At 40.9% G+C, this 18,208-nt stretch overlaps 1 protein-coding gene across 1 annotated transcript in view; it reads right to left on the bottom strand.

Moving 5' to 3' along the window:
* LOC124557359 (follicle-stimulating hormone receptor-like) overlaps nt 1–18,208 on the bottom strand; it is a 176,085-nt gene that overhangs the window by 58,924 nt on the left and 98,953 nt on the right. Inside the window, exon 6 of the mRNA XM_047130897.1 lies at nt 5,914–5,982. Coding sequence (XP_046986853.1) covers nt 5,914–5,982 — 69 coding nt within the window. The remainder of the gene's footprint in view (nt 1–5,913; nt 5,983–18,208) is intronic.

Genomic DNA, 18,208 nt, shown 5'->3' with positions numbered 1-18,208 from the left:
TTACGTCACTATGCATTTCAAGCCTTGGAGGCTCATCTTCAGGTGATTTTTAGTGATTTACATCAGATTTTTTTTTAGTTGTTTGCCTGTTGACATTACATTTTTGTGTTACAACATGGTATATTGTAGATATAAGTTTAACAGCGTTAATAATATGAAGCTAACTTACAGTTTAAAATTGTATTATGTCTGCTTCTGTTGTGCAGTTGGTTGTATTGTGATACATAACTTGTACATTTACCGAAAACCAACCTACACTGACATCACAATACATGAATCTTCATACCACCCATTCACACATAAATAAATATGCAGCATTTAGATCAATGTTGAACAGGGCGCATGCATTACCTTTAAAACCAAAGCACTAACACAAGAAATAGATAGTATCAAAACAATTGCAGTAACTAATGGTTACTCTGTAAAATCAATTGATAAACTATCAAGAAAAATTCAGACCAACATCACTCACCAAACACTGAAAAGAAAACTACAGACACAAAGCAAATCTTCGCAAGCATTCCATACTTAGGCACAGTATCACGAAAAATAGCTAACTTATTAAAAAAAAAACTGTATTAAAATATCTTTCTCCACAAACAGCAAACTTGGATACCACTTACCTCACACGGTGAACACAAACAAACCAATAACACAACACAGTGGAGTATATAAATTACAATGTAAGAGTTGCCCTGCATTTTACATAGGAAAAACTGGAAGAACCTTCCACACACGGTATAAAGAACACACCGACGCCTTTCGACTAAACCATTTTGAAAAATCTACTATAGCTAACCACATGTATATCAATAAACACAGACTTGACAACATCCACAACAGCTTAACTGTACTTCACACAGAATCCAACAGTAAGAAACTTAATCTACTAGAACAGTTAGAAATAATACTACACAAAGCAAAATATTCCGAAAACTTGTTGAATGAACAAACAGAGCTTAACAGCCTCTAAAAGTTTATTTTTTCCTGAGAAATCAAATCTATAATAGTACAAACAGCTGACAACCTACAACATGGTGCCAAATAATTGTTAATAATACATGTGAACTAGTAATACTATATCATATTATCTTCTGTGAAACAAGAAAATCGATTATATTTAGAAGTAGAGCACCTGTATGAACGAGAATCTTCGGCATTATTAAAATGTGCGAAAAAGTGTGTGACTATGTATGTACTACAAAATTAAAGATATGTATTGTGTTTACCAACTGCACAACAGAAGCAGACATCATACAATGTTAAACTGTAAGTTAGTTTCATATTATTAACGCTGTTGCACTTATATCTACAATATACCATGTTGTAACACAAAAATGTAATATCAAGAGGCAAAAAACTAAAAAGCAACCTGATGTAAATCACTAAAAAGCACCTGAAGATGAGCCTCCAGGGCTCGAAATGTATAGTGAAGTAAATAAACACAACTTGTGACTGAAGGCGGTTTGTTCTTCATTTTAAAACAATATTTTTTTCTTGTGTTAGAAATATAGCCCCGTGTCACCAGCTACTGGAGAGTGATTCACGTTCTATTTGATATTTCTGCCCCATGATATTACTGTACAGTCTAAATTTCACCAAGAGGCTTCTGACAGTGGGCAGAGAGCAATACGGAGTGGGATAACACAATGTGTTCATTCTGTCAATCGATGTACATCCCATAAAATGTTTTAATGTACGAGGGCTGTTCAATAAAGAACGATCATAATTTTTTATGGTCATAATTTCTCGCGCTAAAATTTAATCTTACTATATTCTGTTAGCTTAATGTGCAACAAACACGCCGTAGTAGTTTCATTGTTGGGACTCCTGGTTCGCGCCTATGAGAGGCAGGCAAGGACAGACATGTTCACTATCGCCTACCACTGCAATGGAGGTAACAACGAGGAACAATATGAGGACTGAAATTTTGCTTTCCTGTCAACAAATCTTCTGCTGAGGCCTATACAATGTTACAGTAGAGCTATGGAGAGACTGTTCTTCCCTGCAGTACACCTCGAAGGTGGTTTAAAATGTTTAAAGAGGGGAGTCAATCATTTTCAATGGAAGGTGGACCCGGTGCTCCTGTTACTGCTCTTACGGAAGAAAACATCAACACTGCTGTTGTCATTGTGAGGAAGGATCGACGAATTACCTGAAGATCACTTTATGAAATACTGAAAATTTCATTGGGTGCCACCTACACGTTGGTGACGGAAAAATTACGCATGACACGTGTTTGTGTGCGATGGGTTCCGAGACTGTTGATTCCCGAGCAAAATGACATTCGCGTGCTGGTCTGCATCCACTTAAAGTTAATGTTAGAGGAAGATTAGTAGTTTCTTTCAAATTCAAGTACTCCTGATGGAACTTGGGTACATCATTTTGATCCTGAGAGCAAACAGCAAAGCTCAGTGTGGAAATCTCCTTCATCACCAAAACCCTAAATTGCTGAGAAAGTTATGGCCATCTCATTCTTTGATATTCATGGAAGGATTTATCAGCTTGTTGTACCTGCACACACATCAGTAACTGGACAATACTACAGGGATGTCCTGAAAACATTGTAAGGCCATATCAGGCACAAAAGACCACATTTCCGCGAAGCAGGTTGGATGCTGTACCATAATAATGCGCGGCCGCATATTGCCAATGTTGTTGCTGAATATCTTGCAAAAATCAACGTGAAGTGTATCCCTCACCCTCCCTATAGTCAGGATTTAGCCCCATGTGACTTTTTTCTATTCCCTAACATGAATAACCGCCTTCGTGGTAGGCATTTTCAATCATCAGAAGCAGTGGCGAAAGTTGCGGAGGCTATTTTCAAGGACTTCTCAAAAAATGATATCCAGCATGTATTTGAAGACTGGCAGAAACGCTGGACAAGTGCATCGCATCCATGGGAGACTACTTTGAGAAGGAACATCAACAATATGAGGATGAGTAAAGGTACGTTGTGAAAAAAATTTACGATCCTTTTTTATTGAACAGCCCTCGTATATCCCCTAAAAATGAACTATATTTCCGAATAAATTCTTTCAATGTTCGTACAGCTATCGTCCTTATGTTAATCTTTAAATTACCTCCTTCCTTTGCAATACTAGTGAAACAGCTTGCAGTGATAAACCGAAGCACTGAGTAGCTTTCGAAGCAGCGATCCCTTTTTGTAAAGCCGACAATGAAGAGTGGAATCTTCTGAGAAAATTATGTGTCTTATGACGTGTTAAAAAAGAAAAGATAGCTGTTCATTAGTAAAACATAGAAGGAAACAGTTATCACTGAAAAAAATCTGTTATAAAATGTTCTCAACATGCTAAAGGCTGTGATCCAAGTATAACAGTTTCCTTGGCGTAAATAAAAATGTACACAGAAATAAGAAAAGAAATATTAGCTTATAATGAAATCAAGCACAACGGACTCAGGAGAATATTGCCGATGTAGTTTGCCAACATAAGTGGTCTGAAAATTTGACCATGAAGAAGCTAAAATTATGTATTGCTATGTCACAATTTCTGTAATGTTTCTGTGAATGGCCTCCATAAATTTTTGGATGCGAAGATTTTTTTAGTATATTTTCAGTAGTTACGAGCAAAACTAATTTTACAATATCGGCAAATGACCGCAGTTCATTTATAAATCTGTACATGTTTTTGGAATATTAGATGACAGACATTAGACTCTGCTTCTTTTTTCACCACCAACTTTAAATCTTCACTAAAGTTGAGTGAGGATACTATTTTCAACGAGTATCATAATTAAAATTGTAACTAACTGGTACAAAAGTAGCTGCTGGTCACTGCTGAAATATTCTTGTAATTGTAACTATCATAAGTATTTTAAACAGTTCCAGTAATCATGTATAGTTGATGACTTCCAACCAAGATGTTCATTCCGTCCTTAATTAAACGTTTGTGTAATAAGTGCGAGCCATTTTCCAGTGTTCAGTGTTATAAAAGTAGTCCTGGCCTAATTTAATTATTTTATTAACTGTCATGAATCCAAAGAGCAGTTTACTAAAGACATCAAACAAACTGCTCTGACATTTACGGTAAATGAAAAAAATTTTACGTCTTCCACAATGTGGGATGTCTATTGAAATTTTGATGGAAGCCTGCATGGAATCCAAAATGAATTGTTATATCGAAATTATTATCGTCATGTAGATGTGCTCATAAATGTTATTTTAAAATAAAGCATATCTATAACTAAAGTTCCAGATTAAAAAAGGGATAGAAAGAGAACCGTTGCTCAGAATGATATCAAATTTGAACAGCATACTACTGACGCACAGAGAAATGTCATGCAAAAAGACGTAAATATGACGAAGAACTGGGTCTTTAAAAATCAAAATGTGCCTCCAACAGAAGTGTGGCATACGGCTGTTCCTCAGCTTTCTCCTGAGACTTCCAACATGGCTGTCACCATGAAGGATCAAGTACTGTTGGTAAAACTCTTTTACAAGAACTGTGACTGTGTACCAGTAGCCCTGCAGAAGTTCCGGACACTCAAAGGAATTAAAAAGATATTGGTGCGATGTTTGCTAAGGGTCTGGAGGAAATGATTACCAAATTCGAAAAGAATGGTTCTCTTAAAGTGCAAAGTGGCAGAGGGAGGAGACTAATTCGTTCGAGATCTGGCCACAGCATTGCTCCAGGTGTCGAGAAAATTGCCCCAATGCTGGACATGTCTGCAAGCACGGTGCGTAAAATCCTACGAAACATCCGGCATTGCTAGAAGTTGCTTCTTGCTGACCTGCTAGCAAGACAGATGTCCGCTCTGGAATTTCTTGCTTGTGTGGAAGTGGACAATGAATAGCCATGGAACATTCTGTGGACGGACGAAGCCCATTTCCATCTTCAATGCCATGCGAATACAGGGGATTGCAGAATATGGGCAACGGGAAATCCACACATTTGGAAATGTGGCTATGTGGTGCGCTTTGACTGCATCGTTCCTCATAAGGCCGTAATTCTTGGAGAAGAGGAGTCCTGTGGGTCTGTTACGTGTGCCGTCAATGGAAAACGCTATGAGAGTCTTTTGCGCACCAACGTCATTCCAACTCCCAAACAACGTGGGTGTGTGGATAGGATTATTTTTATGCAAGATGGCGCTCCTCAGCGCATTGCACAGCCAATGAACCTGGAGGCATTCGGTTTGCTAGAATTATCAAGCGCTATTTCCGTACAGACCTTCCGTCCAGGTCACCTAACATTAATCCACGTGACTACTGGCTGTGGGATTATTTGAAAGGGGTTGTGTTAATTGCTTCAGTTACGAACTTAGATGAATTGAAGGCCACACTGCGCAACGCATTCTGAACGTTACCCCCGAGGGCACTCCGATCTGCTGTGCATCATACAGTTTCTCGATTTCAACTTGTGGCAGGAAACGGTGGACATCATACTGAAAATGTCTCATAACAGTTAGAAACCCATGTCATTTTGCTTTTTTTCAGTTTTCGGCCTCAGGGCAATCAATTTCTACCAACTGATATGGCACGAACTTGCCGCTGTGGATGCGTTTACCTAGGTGTGAGTGCCGTAACTGTTGTCTGCTGGACTCGTGCAGTCATGCACATTGAACAGTACGGATGGCGTAATGGGCTACTCAACCATAGTCGTCGTATTGCGATACATCTGTCTTTTGTACCGAACCCATTTACGTTAAAACACTTAAAGCACCATCTATTGGTAAAAGGTTCATTTTTTTCTCCATGTCGTTACCTCCTGCGTCAAAACTATACTGTTCAGATTTGTAGGCATTCTGAGCAATGGTCCTCTTTCTACAGCTTGAAACTGGAAATTTAATCATGGGCAGCCTACATGTACATTAACCTGCTGTAAACGTTAATCGCCAATCATGTTTCTTCAGGCAAAGCAAAACTTTTCGCTTTTTGCGTGTTGCGATACTTACAGTTCGGCTATCTCCGAACCATTGAAAGCGTTCTCGTGGATTTCCTCAATCAGGTTGTAGTTTAGCAAACTGGAACAAACCGCAGGCATATACCTTCCTTAAAATTTAATTATAGCAAGAAGATTCAATTTTTACACACTCTTGGTAATAACTGAACTAAATCACATAAATGAAACACAAGTACTCTAAATAAAACTAAAATAATGGAATGCCTAAGACTTAAACATTTCTCGTCTCCAATTATGCATTTCATAATTGTAGAGAACAATTACTCATATTACAAGTATTAAATCTTTCTCACACTTCTTGAACCACATAGCAACCCAGTAATACCTTTGATGAATTTTTGATGTCAAATGAGAGTGAAACATACAGTTAGGTCAGTAACGACTGAGTATTCTTATTTTCGTAGCTACTCCGTTAATCGTGGTGCCCATCGATCGCTTGTACGCAATCTCTCGCTCTTTTGTCACAGCCTTAGACATTTATATACACGTTTCTAAAGTTCGTATGAAGCGTCAGCATATGTATGCCGAGAAGATGAGAGATATGTTTAACAACAGAATACGTTTTTATTAACCCTTTTTTATGGTAATGGTCCGCTGAACTTCTTCAAAGAAAAAGAATCCATTCATAAAGCGCCATTCTGGTTGTTTGAGAAATGTACATCTTATGACACACTTCTTCCAACGAATCGAAACAGTTCTTCAGTCAGAATTTTCGTCTTATTTGGTAAAGGTGGAAATGAGAATGCCTAATTTATAGAGGACGCTTGATGTTCCAACTACTGTCCTGAAGACCAATTCATTGTAATCCTTCTTTTCTTTTTTATTCTTGTATGGCATCAAGCGATGGATTAATCCATCACCCAAAATTAATAATTCAGCGCAGAAAATTAGTCGGACATGTCTGTAAATTGTGTTTGAGGAATAGTGCTGTAATATCAATTTTCTAAAGCAGCACGACAACATTTTCAAAAAGAAAAAAAATCGAAGAAAGCTCCTTTGAGGGTCACAAGACTTAAAGGTTCTTATCATTTCCACCAATCAACAGCACTTACCGATAGATGAACTTTGTTAATATGAAATATTACCAGTTAGCTCTTGTCGCGAATCCTTTGGCCGATATTATTTGACGATTTCTCGGACGTTTCGCTAGTACAAGTGGCTGGCATTATCAATGTGTTAACCTACATTTCTGGTGGCGCACTGTAGTCTAGCCTACGGCCGGCGATTACAGGATGGTTAGAAACGGTGTGAAATGATTGTAAGGGTGTGATCATAACTAATTGTTAACAAAAAATTAGGTACGTTACGCCGTTTCCGAGTTAATTAGCACTGAAGTTATCCAATGAGGTCTTTGCACGCGCAAATTTAAGCCTCCCGCCCGACACGGTAACGCGAAACGTGTCCGTTTGGTTCCTAAAACAGAACAAGAGAACGATAAAAAAACTGGACATGGGAAGGTAGTAAGAATGGAACACGAGCGAAAGGCTGAGCAGTCTCATGCTCTGTTATCTACGCTACAGGAACAACTGACAAAAATTGTATCTGGAAGCCCCCTTGAATGTGTATGCCCAAGAGCCTGATTGGCTAACTCCAATGCTCATTAACTCGGAAACGGTGCAACGTATCGAATTTATTTCTTAACAATTATTTATCAGCACGAATTACCCTGCAACACCTCACAAATTGTTTCTAATCACCGTGTAACATACTTGTTGCCCCACCATCCGAGACGTTTTTCCTGGTCATTTTCACTACGGTTCTCCACTTACACCTGCAACAGTCGTTCGCTGCAACACAGGATTGTAAGATCCGTTTACCTTGAGGCTTTCCTCTTTCGTACTGAGCTGTTAACATGTTTGAGTGTTTCTATAGCTTCCTGCACAAATTGGCGTGGTTCTTGTCCACGAAGAGAACTTCCATTTCGGCGTATTTTATTGCGTGGTCGGTCTCACACAGCGCGTGCTCTGCCACGGCCGATTCTCCATCCGCCCAAACCTGCAATGCCTTTTATGTTCGGTGAACCTGGTATTGATGGATCGTCCAGTAATTTCAACATAAACTTTCCCACGCGTTTGGGTATGTGGAATGTTCCATATAACTGTGAAATCTTTGATCTGTTTGACTGGTTTGCGAATTGTCTTTAAGCTGTGTTTGCACAATATGTGGCCGACTCCGTTCGTCACCCTGGGTTTCGAGGCGAAAAGGCTATACCGGATATTTCATCTTCTGACTTATCACTTCGCTGAGTGGTAGATTTCGTGACACTTCTTACACAACTCATGGAGAACCCACAGCTCTTTAGAACACTTTCCTAGTACTGCATCCAAGGTGTTACCGTTCACATATTCGTCTGGCATGCTTTATGAGCATTCTCTTTTATTTGCTCTGGCGATGATTTGACGATTAGTTTGTGAAAGTTCCGGTACATGTGTCGGTTTTCGATACCCACTTTGTCCGATTTTCTCACCGTTCGCCGTCATTAGCACATGTAGAAATGACAATTGTTCGCCTTCTTCTTCCTCCATAGTAAATTTTAATGTTGTATAGAGATTGTTCAGGTGTCTTAGGGAGTCACAGATCTGTTCCTCACCATGGATATACTTGACGAAGTTATCGGTGGTGTACCTCTACCACACATTCAGCACACAAAGAGCCAAGTCCAGCGCCTGTCTTTCGGAATGTTCCACGAACAACCTAGCCATTGGATTAAGTGGACTACCCATGGCGGCGCCTTCCAGATGTTCATAGAAATCACCATTTCACATTTCACATGAAGTAGTTCACGGTAAGCCATGCATGAAAGAGCTTGGTCATGCGGGTAAATGGAACCGATATGATTCACAGAATCATGGTGTGACATTTTTTAAACAAAGAAACCACATCAAAGCTAATTAGGATATCGTTTGGTCCGAGTTTTAATTTTTTCGGCTCCTAATGAAAGTCCCGAGTTGTTTATGTGTGTGTCAGTCTTACCTAAAGGTGACTGAAGCAGAGAGGTCAAGTCTTTTCACAGCTGGTCAGCCACGAGTGCTTACAATCGATCTTAAAGGTACATCAACATTGTGAATTTTTAGTAATCCAAACAGCCGAGATGTTAAGGGTTTTGAGCTGCCCAGGTTCCTCTGTATGTCCGCTCAGGGGGAATAAACCTTCATTAGATACTTTGTATTCTGTGTCATTCACTGTGTCGAATCTAGGCTTAGCTTTCGGTAGTTCGTCTGTTCTAACATTTCACGAATCTTCCGCTCATATCCCTCTGTCTTCTTTATAATGATTGTATTTCCTTTGTCTGCAGGCAGTACTAACATACTCTTGTCCATGTTGTGACTAATTATAGCTTGCAAATCTTCTTTCTTTACGTTGTAAGTTGGTAGTTTTGTTCGGTTTCTGTGTGTATTTCCTTAGCTCTTTCACAAGGAAGGGTACGAATGGCTGCTGCGGTGTTACCAATATTAGCATAAGTAATGTTATTGGAATGATCTTGAAATTCCTTCCTTTTTGAAGGACAGATAATTCCGAAATTTCACACACAGTGAAGTAGCGTTGACTTCAGAGGAACGACCTGTTATTCATAAAGGAGGGAATTTATCTATCATCTCCGGAATTTTATCTGTATAATACATCACCGAAGCTGAGAAAATACGCACTGAAACCATGAGTAATTGCGTCAGGGAAAAACCACCAGCGTGTAACCTGAAAGAAGATGGGCTACCACCTATCAAGAGGTGTAACACCGACTAGAGTACATTGGTACAACCTACCGATAACAGTAATTTTACTGTTGTAATGAAGGACGAGGTATATAAGCATGGAGGTATATGGCATTCAAATCGGTCATTGATGGCCATCTTCTTTCATAGCGATGTGCAGAGGAGACTGTACAACACTAGCATCTCGGCTGTATGGGTTATAAATATTCCCAAAGATAGTATACCGTTACGACTGACTGTAAGTACTTGTCACTCACCAACAAACTGGCGAAAGACTAGGCCTCTCTGCTTCGCTGCACATGGGAAAGACTGATACGTTTGTAAAGGACTCGGGACATTTCACTGAGAAGCTGAAGGTTTTCAGTCTTGGACGAAACGGAATCCTAGTTAGCTTTGATGTGATTTCTTTGTTTACGAAAGCGTCACAACCTGATTCTGTGGATCATATCGATTCCGTTTTCACACATGACATTACCATTCTCTTTCATGCATGTTTTACTACGATTTACTTGATGTGGAATGGTGGTCTCTGTGAAGAAGTGGAAACCATCATTATGGATAGTCTGCCCAATCCAGCCGTGGCAAATTTCTTCGTGCAGAATTTAGAAAGACAAGCGCTGGATTTAGCACACCGTAGAGACCGAAGATGTGGTACAGATACGTGAGTGATACCTTCGTCGCTTAGAGCCCTGGCGAGCAACAGTTCTGTGACTTCCTAAGTCACCTGAACAGTCTCTAGCCTACCGTAAAATTTGCTATAGACAGAAAAACATAATAACCATCCATTTCTTGATATGCTGATTACGACGGATGGCGAGAAACTGGGACCTTCACAAACAAACTGTGAAATCATCTCTTGTGCCGAGAAAAGACTTTACTAATTACGCTTGTAACGAACTCAAGACGAATATGTAAGCCGTAGCACTTCTGGCGCGAGTTGAAGCACATGGAAAATGTTCTGAGCAGCTGTGTGTCCTCCATCAGCTGTATAATAAGTCTCACGAAATCTAACACTCGGTCATGTGATACGGTAGAAGAAGAAAGGCTGGGTACTGCCTATCTGTGTGTCTGTGGATATCCCCAGGATGACTGAAAGATCGACTGCATACTACACGAACACGGTTTAAAGACGATTTAAAATCGAACGAAGAAGATGAAAGAATGCCTCAGATTAGCAAAGGACAAAAGGTCCCACTTGCAATGTTATACCTTGTAAATGTCGAAAAGTCTACCTAGGAATGTCTGGACGATCCATTAACCATGAGATTACCTAATATAAATGTCATTGCAAGCTGGAGCAGACGGAGAAATCGGACCTGGAGGAGTAAGCGATGGGTGAGCCCGACCTTGCAATAAAATTCGCCAACACGTATGTCCTTGTTGTATACAAGAACTACCATGTCCGCCTGTTCACCAACCTTTCGAAATCCACGATCATGACAAGAGCTTCAGTATAAAGAGGAATCCCTCAAGGTAAACGGATCATGGATAGCCGCGCTGAAGCGAACGACAGTTGCAGATAGCATGGAGAGAACCGCAGTGGTAATGACAACGAAAAAGCCTACGAACGTTGGTGCGGCAGGTACATACACTGATAAACCAGAACATTATGACTACTGATCTACTACCGAAAGAAACTCATGCAGGGGACAGTATCGTCACCTGGCGAGGAATAACTGCTACTCAGACACACGCACTGTGCATGGAGTATCAGTGAGCGTGTTGTCCGTGTGTAGGATGGGGAAGGCGCACGATCCATCTGAGTCTGACCGAGGAAAAGCTATGATGGTCCACATCATTTCGAAAACTGAATGACTTGTCATATGTTGAAGGAGTCGTACGGTGAGTGTCTTCAACACGTGACGATACCAAGGTGAAACCTCGTCTATACGTCGTGGGGTTGGGCAGGTACCCCCATTTATGTACGTCGGATATCGTAGGCTGAGCAGACTGGTAAAACAGAACAGGCGGCTTACTGTGGCTGAACTAGCATCAGAGCTTAATACTTGGCAGAGTAAAAGTGTGTCTGAACACACAGTGCACCGAACACTCCTAACGATGGGCCTCCTCAGCCGACGGCCCTTACCACGACAGCGGCAGCTACGACCGAAATGGGCACTTGACCATCGGCACTGGAAGTTGGAGCAGTGGAAGAGCTTTGTATGGTCTGATTAAAATTAGTTCCAGCTTCATCACGCCGACTGGATGGCCCGAATCCACCGCCTTGTGGGGGAGCAGCTCCTTGCCACTTGTTACTGCGGAACGAAGACAAACTGGTGGTTACTCCATTATGCCCATGGGATCATTCACGCGGGCACCCATGAGACCAATGGAGCCCGTGCAAGGCACCATGACGGCCAACAAGTGTCGCACACTGGTTACAAACCACGTACACCCCTTCATGACGATCAGGTTTCCCAACGTCAGGCATTTTTCAGCAAGAAAAAGTGCCATGTCAGAAGGCCAGGAGAGTGATGGAGTGCGCCTAGGAATACAGTGGCGAGTTTCAAATACTGTGTTGTCCCCCACCCCCATCCCGACTGAACACATCATGGATTGATTGAACGTGGCGTCAAAGCTCATCACCTCCTTCAACGTAATTTACGGGAATTAATTACTTGTGCGTTCATGTGTGGTCCTAACTCCCTCTAGCGACCTACCAAAGCCTAAATGCTTCAATGCCACGACGCGTCGCCGCTGTTATCCGTGCCAAAGGTGGACATATTGGCTGTTATGTAGGTGCTCGTAATGTTCTGGCTGATAAATGCATAACCAGCGGCCGCGGGCTGTAGTCCAGTCCGCCACTAGCAATGGAGGGTGGAGCCAGACACTTCTGCTAACGAAACGTCAGAAAGTTCGACATGTCAGCCAGAGGTCCCGACACAGTGGTCAATAGGCAATATGTTAACACGTGGCCATAAAGCCACAATAATATTGGTGTTGTTATTCCTTATGGGTAGTAACGTCAGATGGAAACCCAGTTCTATCTAAAGAAGGGAAAGCAGAAATGTGGAAGGAGTATATAGAGGGTCTATGCAAGGCCGATGTACTTGAGGACAATATTATGGAAATGGAAGAGGATGTAGATGATATGGGGGATATGATACTGCTTGAAGAGTTTGAGCGAGCACTGAAAGACCTAAATTGAAACAAAGCCCCGGGAGGAGACAACATTCCATTAGAACTACTGACAGCCTTTGGAGAGCCAGCCCTGACAAAACTCTACCATCTGGTGAGCAATATGTATGAGACAGGCGAAATACCCTCAGACTACAAGAAGAATATAATAATTCCAATCCCAAAGAAAGCAGGTGTTGACAGATGTGAAAATTACCAAACTATCAGTTTAATAAGTCACGGCTGCAAAATACTAACGCGAATTCTTTACAGACGAATAGAAAAACTGATAGAAGCCGGCCTCGGCGGAGATCAGTTTGCATTCCGTAGAAATGTTGGAACACGTGAAGCAATACTGACCCTACGACTTACCTTAGAAGATAGATTAAGGAAAGGTAAACCTCCTTTTCTAGCATTTGTAGACTTAAAGAAAGCTTTGACAATGTTGACTGGCGAAAATACAGGGAGCGAAAGACTATTTACAATTTGTACAGAAGTCAGATGACAGTTAAAAGAGTCGTGGGGCATGAAAGGAAAGCAGTGGTTTGGAAGGGTGTGAGGTAGGGTTGTAGTCTATCCGCGATGTTCTTCAATCTGTATATTGAGGAAGCAGTAAAGGAAACAAAAGAAAAATTCGGAGTAAGAACTAAAATCCATGGAGAAGAAATAAAAACTTTGAGTTTTGCCGATGACATTGTAATTCTGTCAGAGACAGTAAAGGACCTGGAAGAGCAGTTGAACGGAATGTACAGTGTCTTGAAAGGAGGATATAAGATGCATATCAACAACAGCAAAACGAGGATAATGGAATGTAGTCGAATTAAGTCGGGTGATGCTGAGATAATTAGATTAGGAAATGAGACACTTAAAGTAGTAAATGAGTTTTGGTATTTGGGGAGCAAAATAACTGATGATGGGCGAAGTAGGGAGGATATAAAATGTAAACTGTCAATGGAAAGGAAAGCGTTTCTGAAGAAATTTGTTAACATCGAGTATAGACATAAGTTTCAAGAAGTCGTTTCTGAACGTATTTGTATGGAGTGTAGCCATGTATGGAAGTGAAACATGGACGATAAATAGTTTGGACAAGAGTAGAATAGAAGCTTTCGAAATGTGGTGTTATAGAAGAAGGCAGAAGATTAGATGAATAGATCACATAACTAATCAGGAGGTACTAAATAGAATTGGGGAGATGAGGAGTTTGTGGCAGAACTTGACTAGAAGAAGGGATCGGTTGGTAGGACATGTTCTGAGGCATCAAGGGATCACCAATTTAGTAATGGAGGGCAGCACAGAGGGTAAAAATCGTAGAGGGAGACCAAGAGATGAATACACTAAACAGATACAGAAAGAGGAAGGTTGCAGTAGGTACTGGGAGATGAAGAATCTAGCACGGGATAGAATAGCATGAAGAGCTGCATCAAACAAATGTCTGGACTGAAGACGACAACAACAACAACAACAAAGGGATCATCCTCAATATAAGTCTCTTTCCACAATGTCAGATCCGGTGAAAGTGCGGGCCATAGTATGGTGCTTCGACACCAATCCACCTGTCATGAAATAAGCTATTCAATACCGCTTCAACCGCACGCGAGTTATGTGTCGGACATCGATCATGTTGCAAGTACATCGCCATTCTGGCAAGCATTGAAGCATCTTGTAGTAACATCGGTAGAACACTACGTAGGAAATCAGCATACATTGCACCATTTGATTGCCATCGATAAAATGGAGGCCAATTATCCTTCCTCCCGTAATGCCGCACCATACATTAACCCGCCAAGGTCGCTGATGTTCCAATTGTCGCAGCATCGTTTATTTTCCGTTGCCCAAAAGTGCATATTATGCCGGTTTACGTTAACGCTGTTGGTGAATGACGCTTCGTCACTAAATAGAACGCGTGCAAAAAATCTGTCATCGTCCCGTAATTTCTCTTGTGCCCAGTAGCAGTAACTAATCTAACCACTGTACAAGACTTTTGTTGTCTTACATAGGCGTTGCCGACCGCAGCGCCGTATTCTGCTTGTTTACGTACCTATGAATTTGAATACGCATGCCTGTACCAGGTTTTTTTGCCACTGCAATGTATATTAGAGGACTTCGGTGATCCAACAGAGGAAACCCCTTCAAAACACCAAAATTAAGACTCAACCTACAACGCTCCAAGAGACAGGGCTGTTGGAAATTACGGCGATGTGCAAGCTTCAGCATTTAATGAACGAAGTCTTGTCATATACATTAAAGATCCAACTAAATAAAGAATAAAATAACGAAGCTCTAACAGAGAAATACGTAGAAAACGAGAATTGTTTGCAAGAATCAGCGGTTAACAAGCATTTTCTTACACATGGTCTAGACACAACCAAAACTAACAATAAACGATGTCTGGGAAATAATCTCACAGCAAGAAAAGAAAAAAAACAGAAGCTGTCTCAAGATGCAGAGCAGACTCTGGCAAGCCTGAGAGAGAAAGAAAAACAAATTGCCAGCAGAATAAACAAGAGAAGTCCTGGAACTACAGACAGTACAACAAACTGGGCGTAATTCAAACAGAGCGCACCAAGTTTGGCGCTGTCCACCTCGTAGAAACGCAACGGAACACTTGGAGAAACCATCATAAACAATTAAATAAATAAGAAAATAAATGAAAACTGAAATAAGCAGAATCTCAAAAAGATGGCGTAAAGCGGACATCATCTCGACACATTTGAGTGGACAAAATGGTAAACTACCACACAGATGCAGAAAGAGAGGTAAATGATTTCCTAGCCGACGTGAAAGACTTGCTAGGATAGGAATAAAATGCCGACTAGACAGCCTATACATGATGAATACCGAGTTATGAATGAAACACAGGGATGCAAAACAGCATGGCTGCATGTGAAGTACTCGAAGATAATTAAGCTTAATAACTTCACATGCTCCTCGGACAGTGATGTATCACTCCTGCAAGAAGTAACAGAATTAAGACAGGATCAAATTCTAGGACTCAACGCTATAACGAAGCTTGGAAGCGAAACAGAACTAGAAATTACAATACTAGGGAAGGTACAATTACGAGAAGCATTCAAAAACTAGCATGCGGCAAAGGAATTGTCTGCACGGTTTATAACAACAGGATGATCAACATCTACGAACCATCAGGGAGTAGCGAGAGGCGCAACGAAGCAGAACATCTTAAATACGAGGCAGTTCCCCTCTTCCAGTCAAAATATACAGTAGACATATAATTCTAGGAGGAGATTTCAACAGTGTAGTAAGCCCGAAACACCAATCACCAAATATGACTAAATTAGTGGAAGTGGAGAACACCGTCGAAGAGTTACGTTTGGTACATAGGTAAGCGGCAGATTAAGCACGTGGTTGCGTTCGGATTCACACACGCTACAAACCACTTCTTGAGGCTTCTGGATACGTTTTAAGTGTTACTGCCCGAGGTTGGCCCACTGTCTTTTCAGATCACACAATGTACATAGACACGAATCATGTAAGTATAAAATAAACCTAGCGTGGAAAAGAAGCTTATGGATGGAGAATGCCACTAAATGATTAATATAACATTAGAAGAACACGAAATGAAATTTCCGTTGTACAAAAATTCGATAGCCTGTTGTTCACAACGTAACAAACCGAAGACACAGAAAATGCGAATAAACTACTCAAGACATGAAAGTTCTAGGTTAAAAAACGCATCCGAAATTCAGTTTCATGGTCTATGAGAATTACACAATCTTGACAAAATTCTGAACGGATTAAAGAAAAAACAACAGATTCAAGATTTTAGTCTTAAAAAGGAAACAGACAGGACAAAAAATCACGTCAAGAGTACAGAATACTATAATAAGTGAATAAACTTCAATTTACCTGATCATATGCAGAAGTAAACGAGGACGCAAAAAAACAGTGACAGAAACGATAGCACCCTAATGAACGACTGTCACAAGACGAACTGAGATCAAAGAAACAATATTTAGCTGTTAGACAGAGCTGATGTGTAGCAAAGAAGTCGGCAAATATGCACTTGACTTCCAAATAAACAACTTACAAGGAAACCTCAACTCACTGGAGACGAATGACGAAGAAGAATCAGTTGACGCTAGAGCTATAAGCTTGGAACGTAAATCAGAAGGACCGGATGGTATTTCGAAGGTATTTTACCAAATGATAAAACAGAAGACGACGAGTAGGCTACAACGCATGTTGAACGAACAAATTGACGTGACTAGGTATATTCAAAGACCGCTTAAAAGGAATCATTGTCTTAGCCCCCAAAATCTCCTTTGTGAAACCAGTCGAAAACCCAAGACCGATAATGTAGCTCAGCAGTGACAGGAAGATATACACTACACTATAAAGAGTACCCGGAGACCACTATGTGATGCGGAATTGTCCCCTTGGTGATACGATGGGCAGATCCGCCAGTAAAAATAGGAGGCCGGGTCTGTTGTGTTGCCAGCAGAAAATCATCTATAAGGCAATGGCTTCTGGACAATAACGTTCCCGAAATGAACTGACCTCCCCAGAGTCCCGATATGAAACTAGTGGAGATCTTTGGGATGAACTAGAAGGTATTTACAGCGTCCAACCCCACTACCTTCTCTGTCTTGGCTCTTGAGGAAGAATGGGCAGCCATTCCTCCACAGACGTTGATACACCTCGTTGGAAGTGTATCCAGCAGAGTTTAAGTCGCCATAAAGACGAAGGATGGACAGACTTCGTATTAATGGGTATCAGCGTACTATTGATCAGATAGTTATGCCCACATCCTAGCAAACAGGTTGAAAGCAATCACGACAACGATCACAGGCCATTTTCAAACAATCGGAAATAAAGATAGGTTAATTTTACAGACGGGGTTCGAGTGCAGGGACATAATATCAACAGCAAAATCATCCAGATAAAATGCACACTAGTCCACTTGACTTCGATAAGAGTTTTGACAATCAGTCATCAACTCCCACTCTAAAATATGCAACAAGCGGGTTTCCCAGAACATTTCCACAAAGTTTTAAAGAACAGTTATTTTTAGAATCATCATAACTTGAAATGGTTCAAACAGATACGTTAGCCTCGCACCTATAAAGCACCTGACGTGCTCATAACGCTGAAATGACGATGCACATTATTCTGTGAAGCCTTTAGTCATTCTCTGAAGAAAGGAAGAGCAAATGTGTTCATTTATTTCACTAGTATACGCCCTTCCATAACCCTATAATCTTACAAATAAATACGAATGCATGTATGAGTGCATTCCAATTATTTCCACAGGCACCCGGAATTAGCACGAGTAGCGAATAGGCCTTTTCAAATTAACTCGGTGGGAAAGTATGGTAGAGCATGGAATAGCAATGGGCTGCGTGAAAGGTAAACACTAGGCCCGGATGTCAATGGGGTGTAGTTAGTCACACGTAACGGGATCTCCCCCCTCCACCTCTCGAAAGAGGAACAATTTCATAT

Source organism: Schistocerca americana, chromosome 1 (assembly GCF_021461395.2).
Source record: "Schistocerca americana isolate TAMUIC-IGC-003095 chromosome 1, iqSchAmer2.1, whole genome shotgun sequence".
NCBI classification, from domain to species: domain Eukaryota; kingdom Metazoa; phylum Arthropoda; class Insecta; order Orthoptera; family Acrididae; genus Schistocerca; species Schistocerca americana.
The sequence above is the reverse complement of the archived record's forward strand: the minus strand, read 5'-3'. Positions and strand labels throughout refer to the sequence as shown.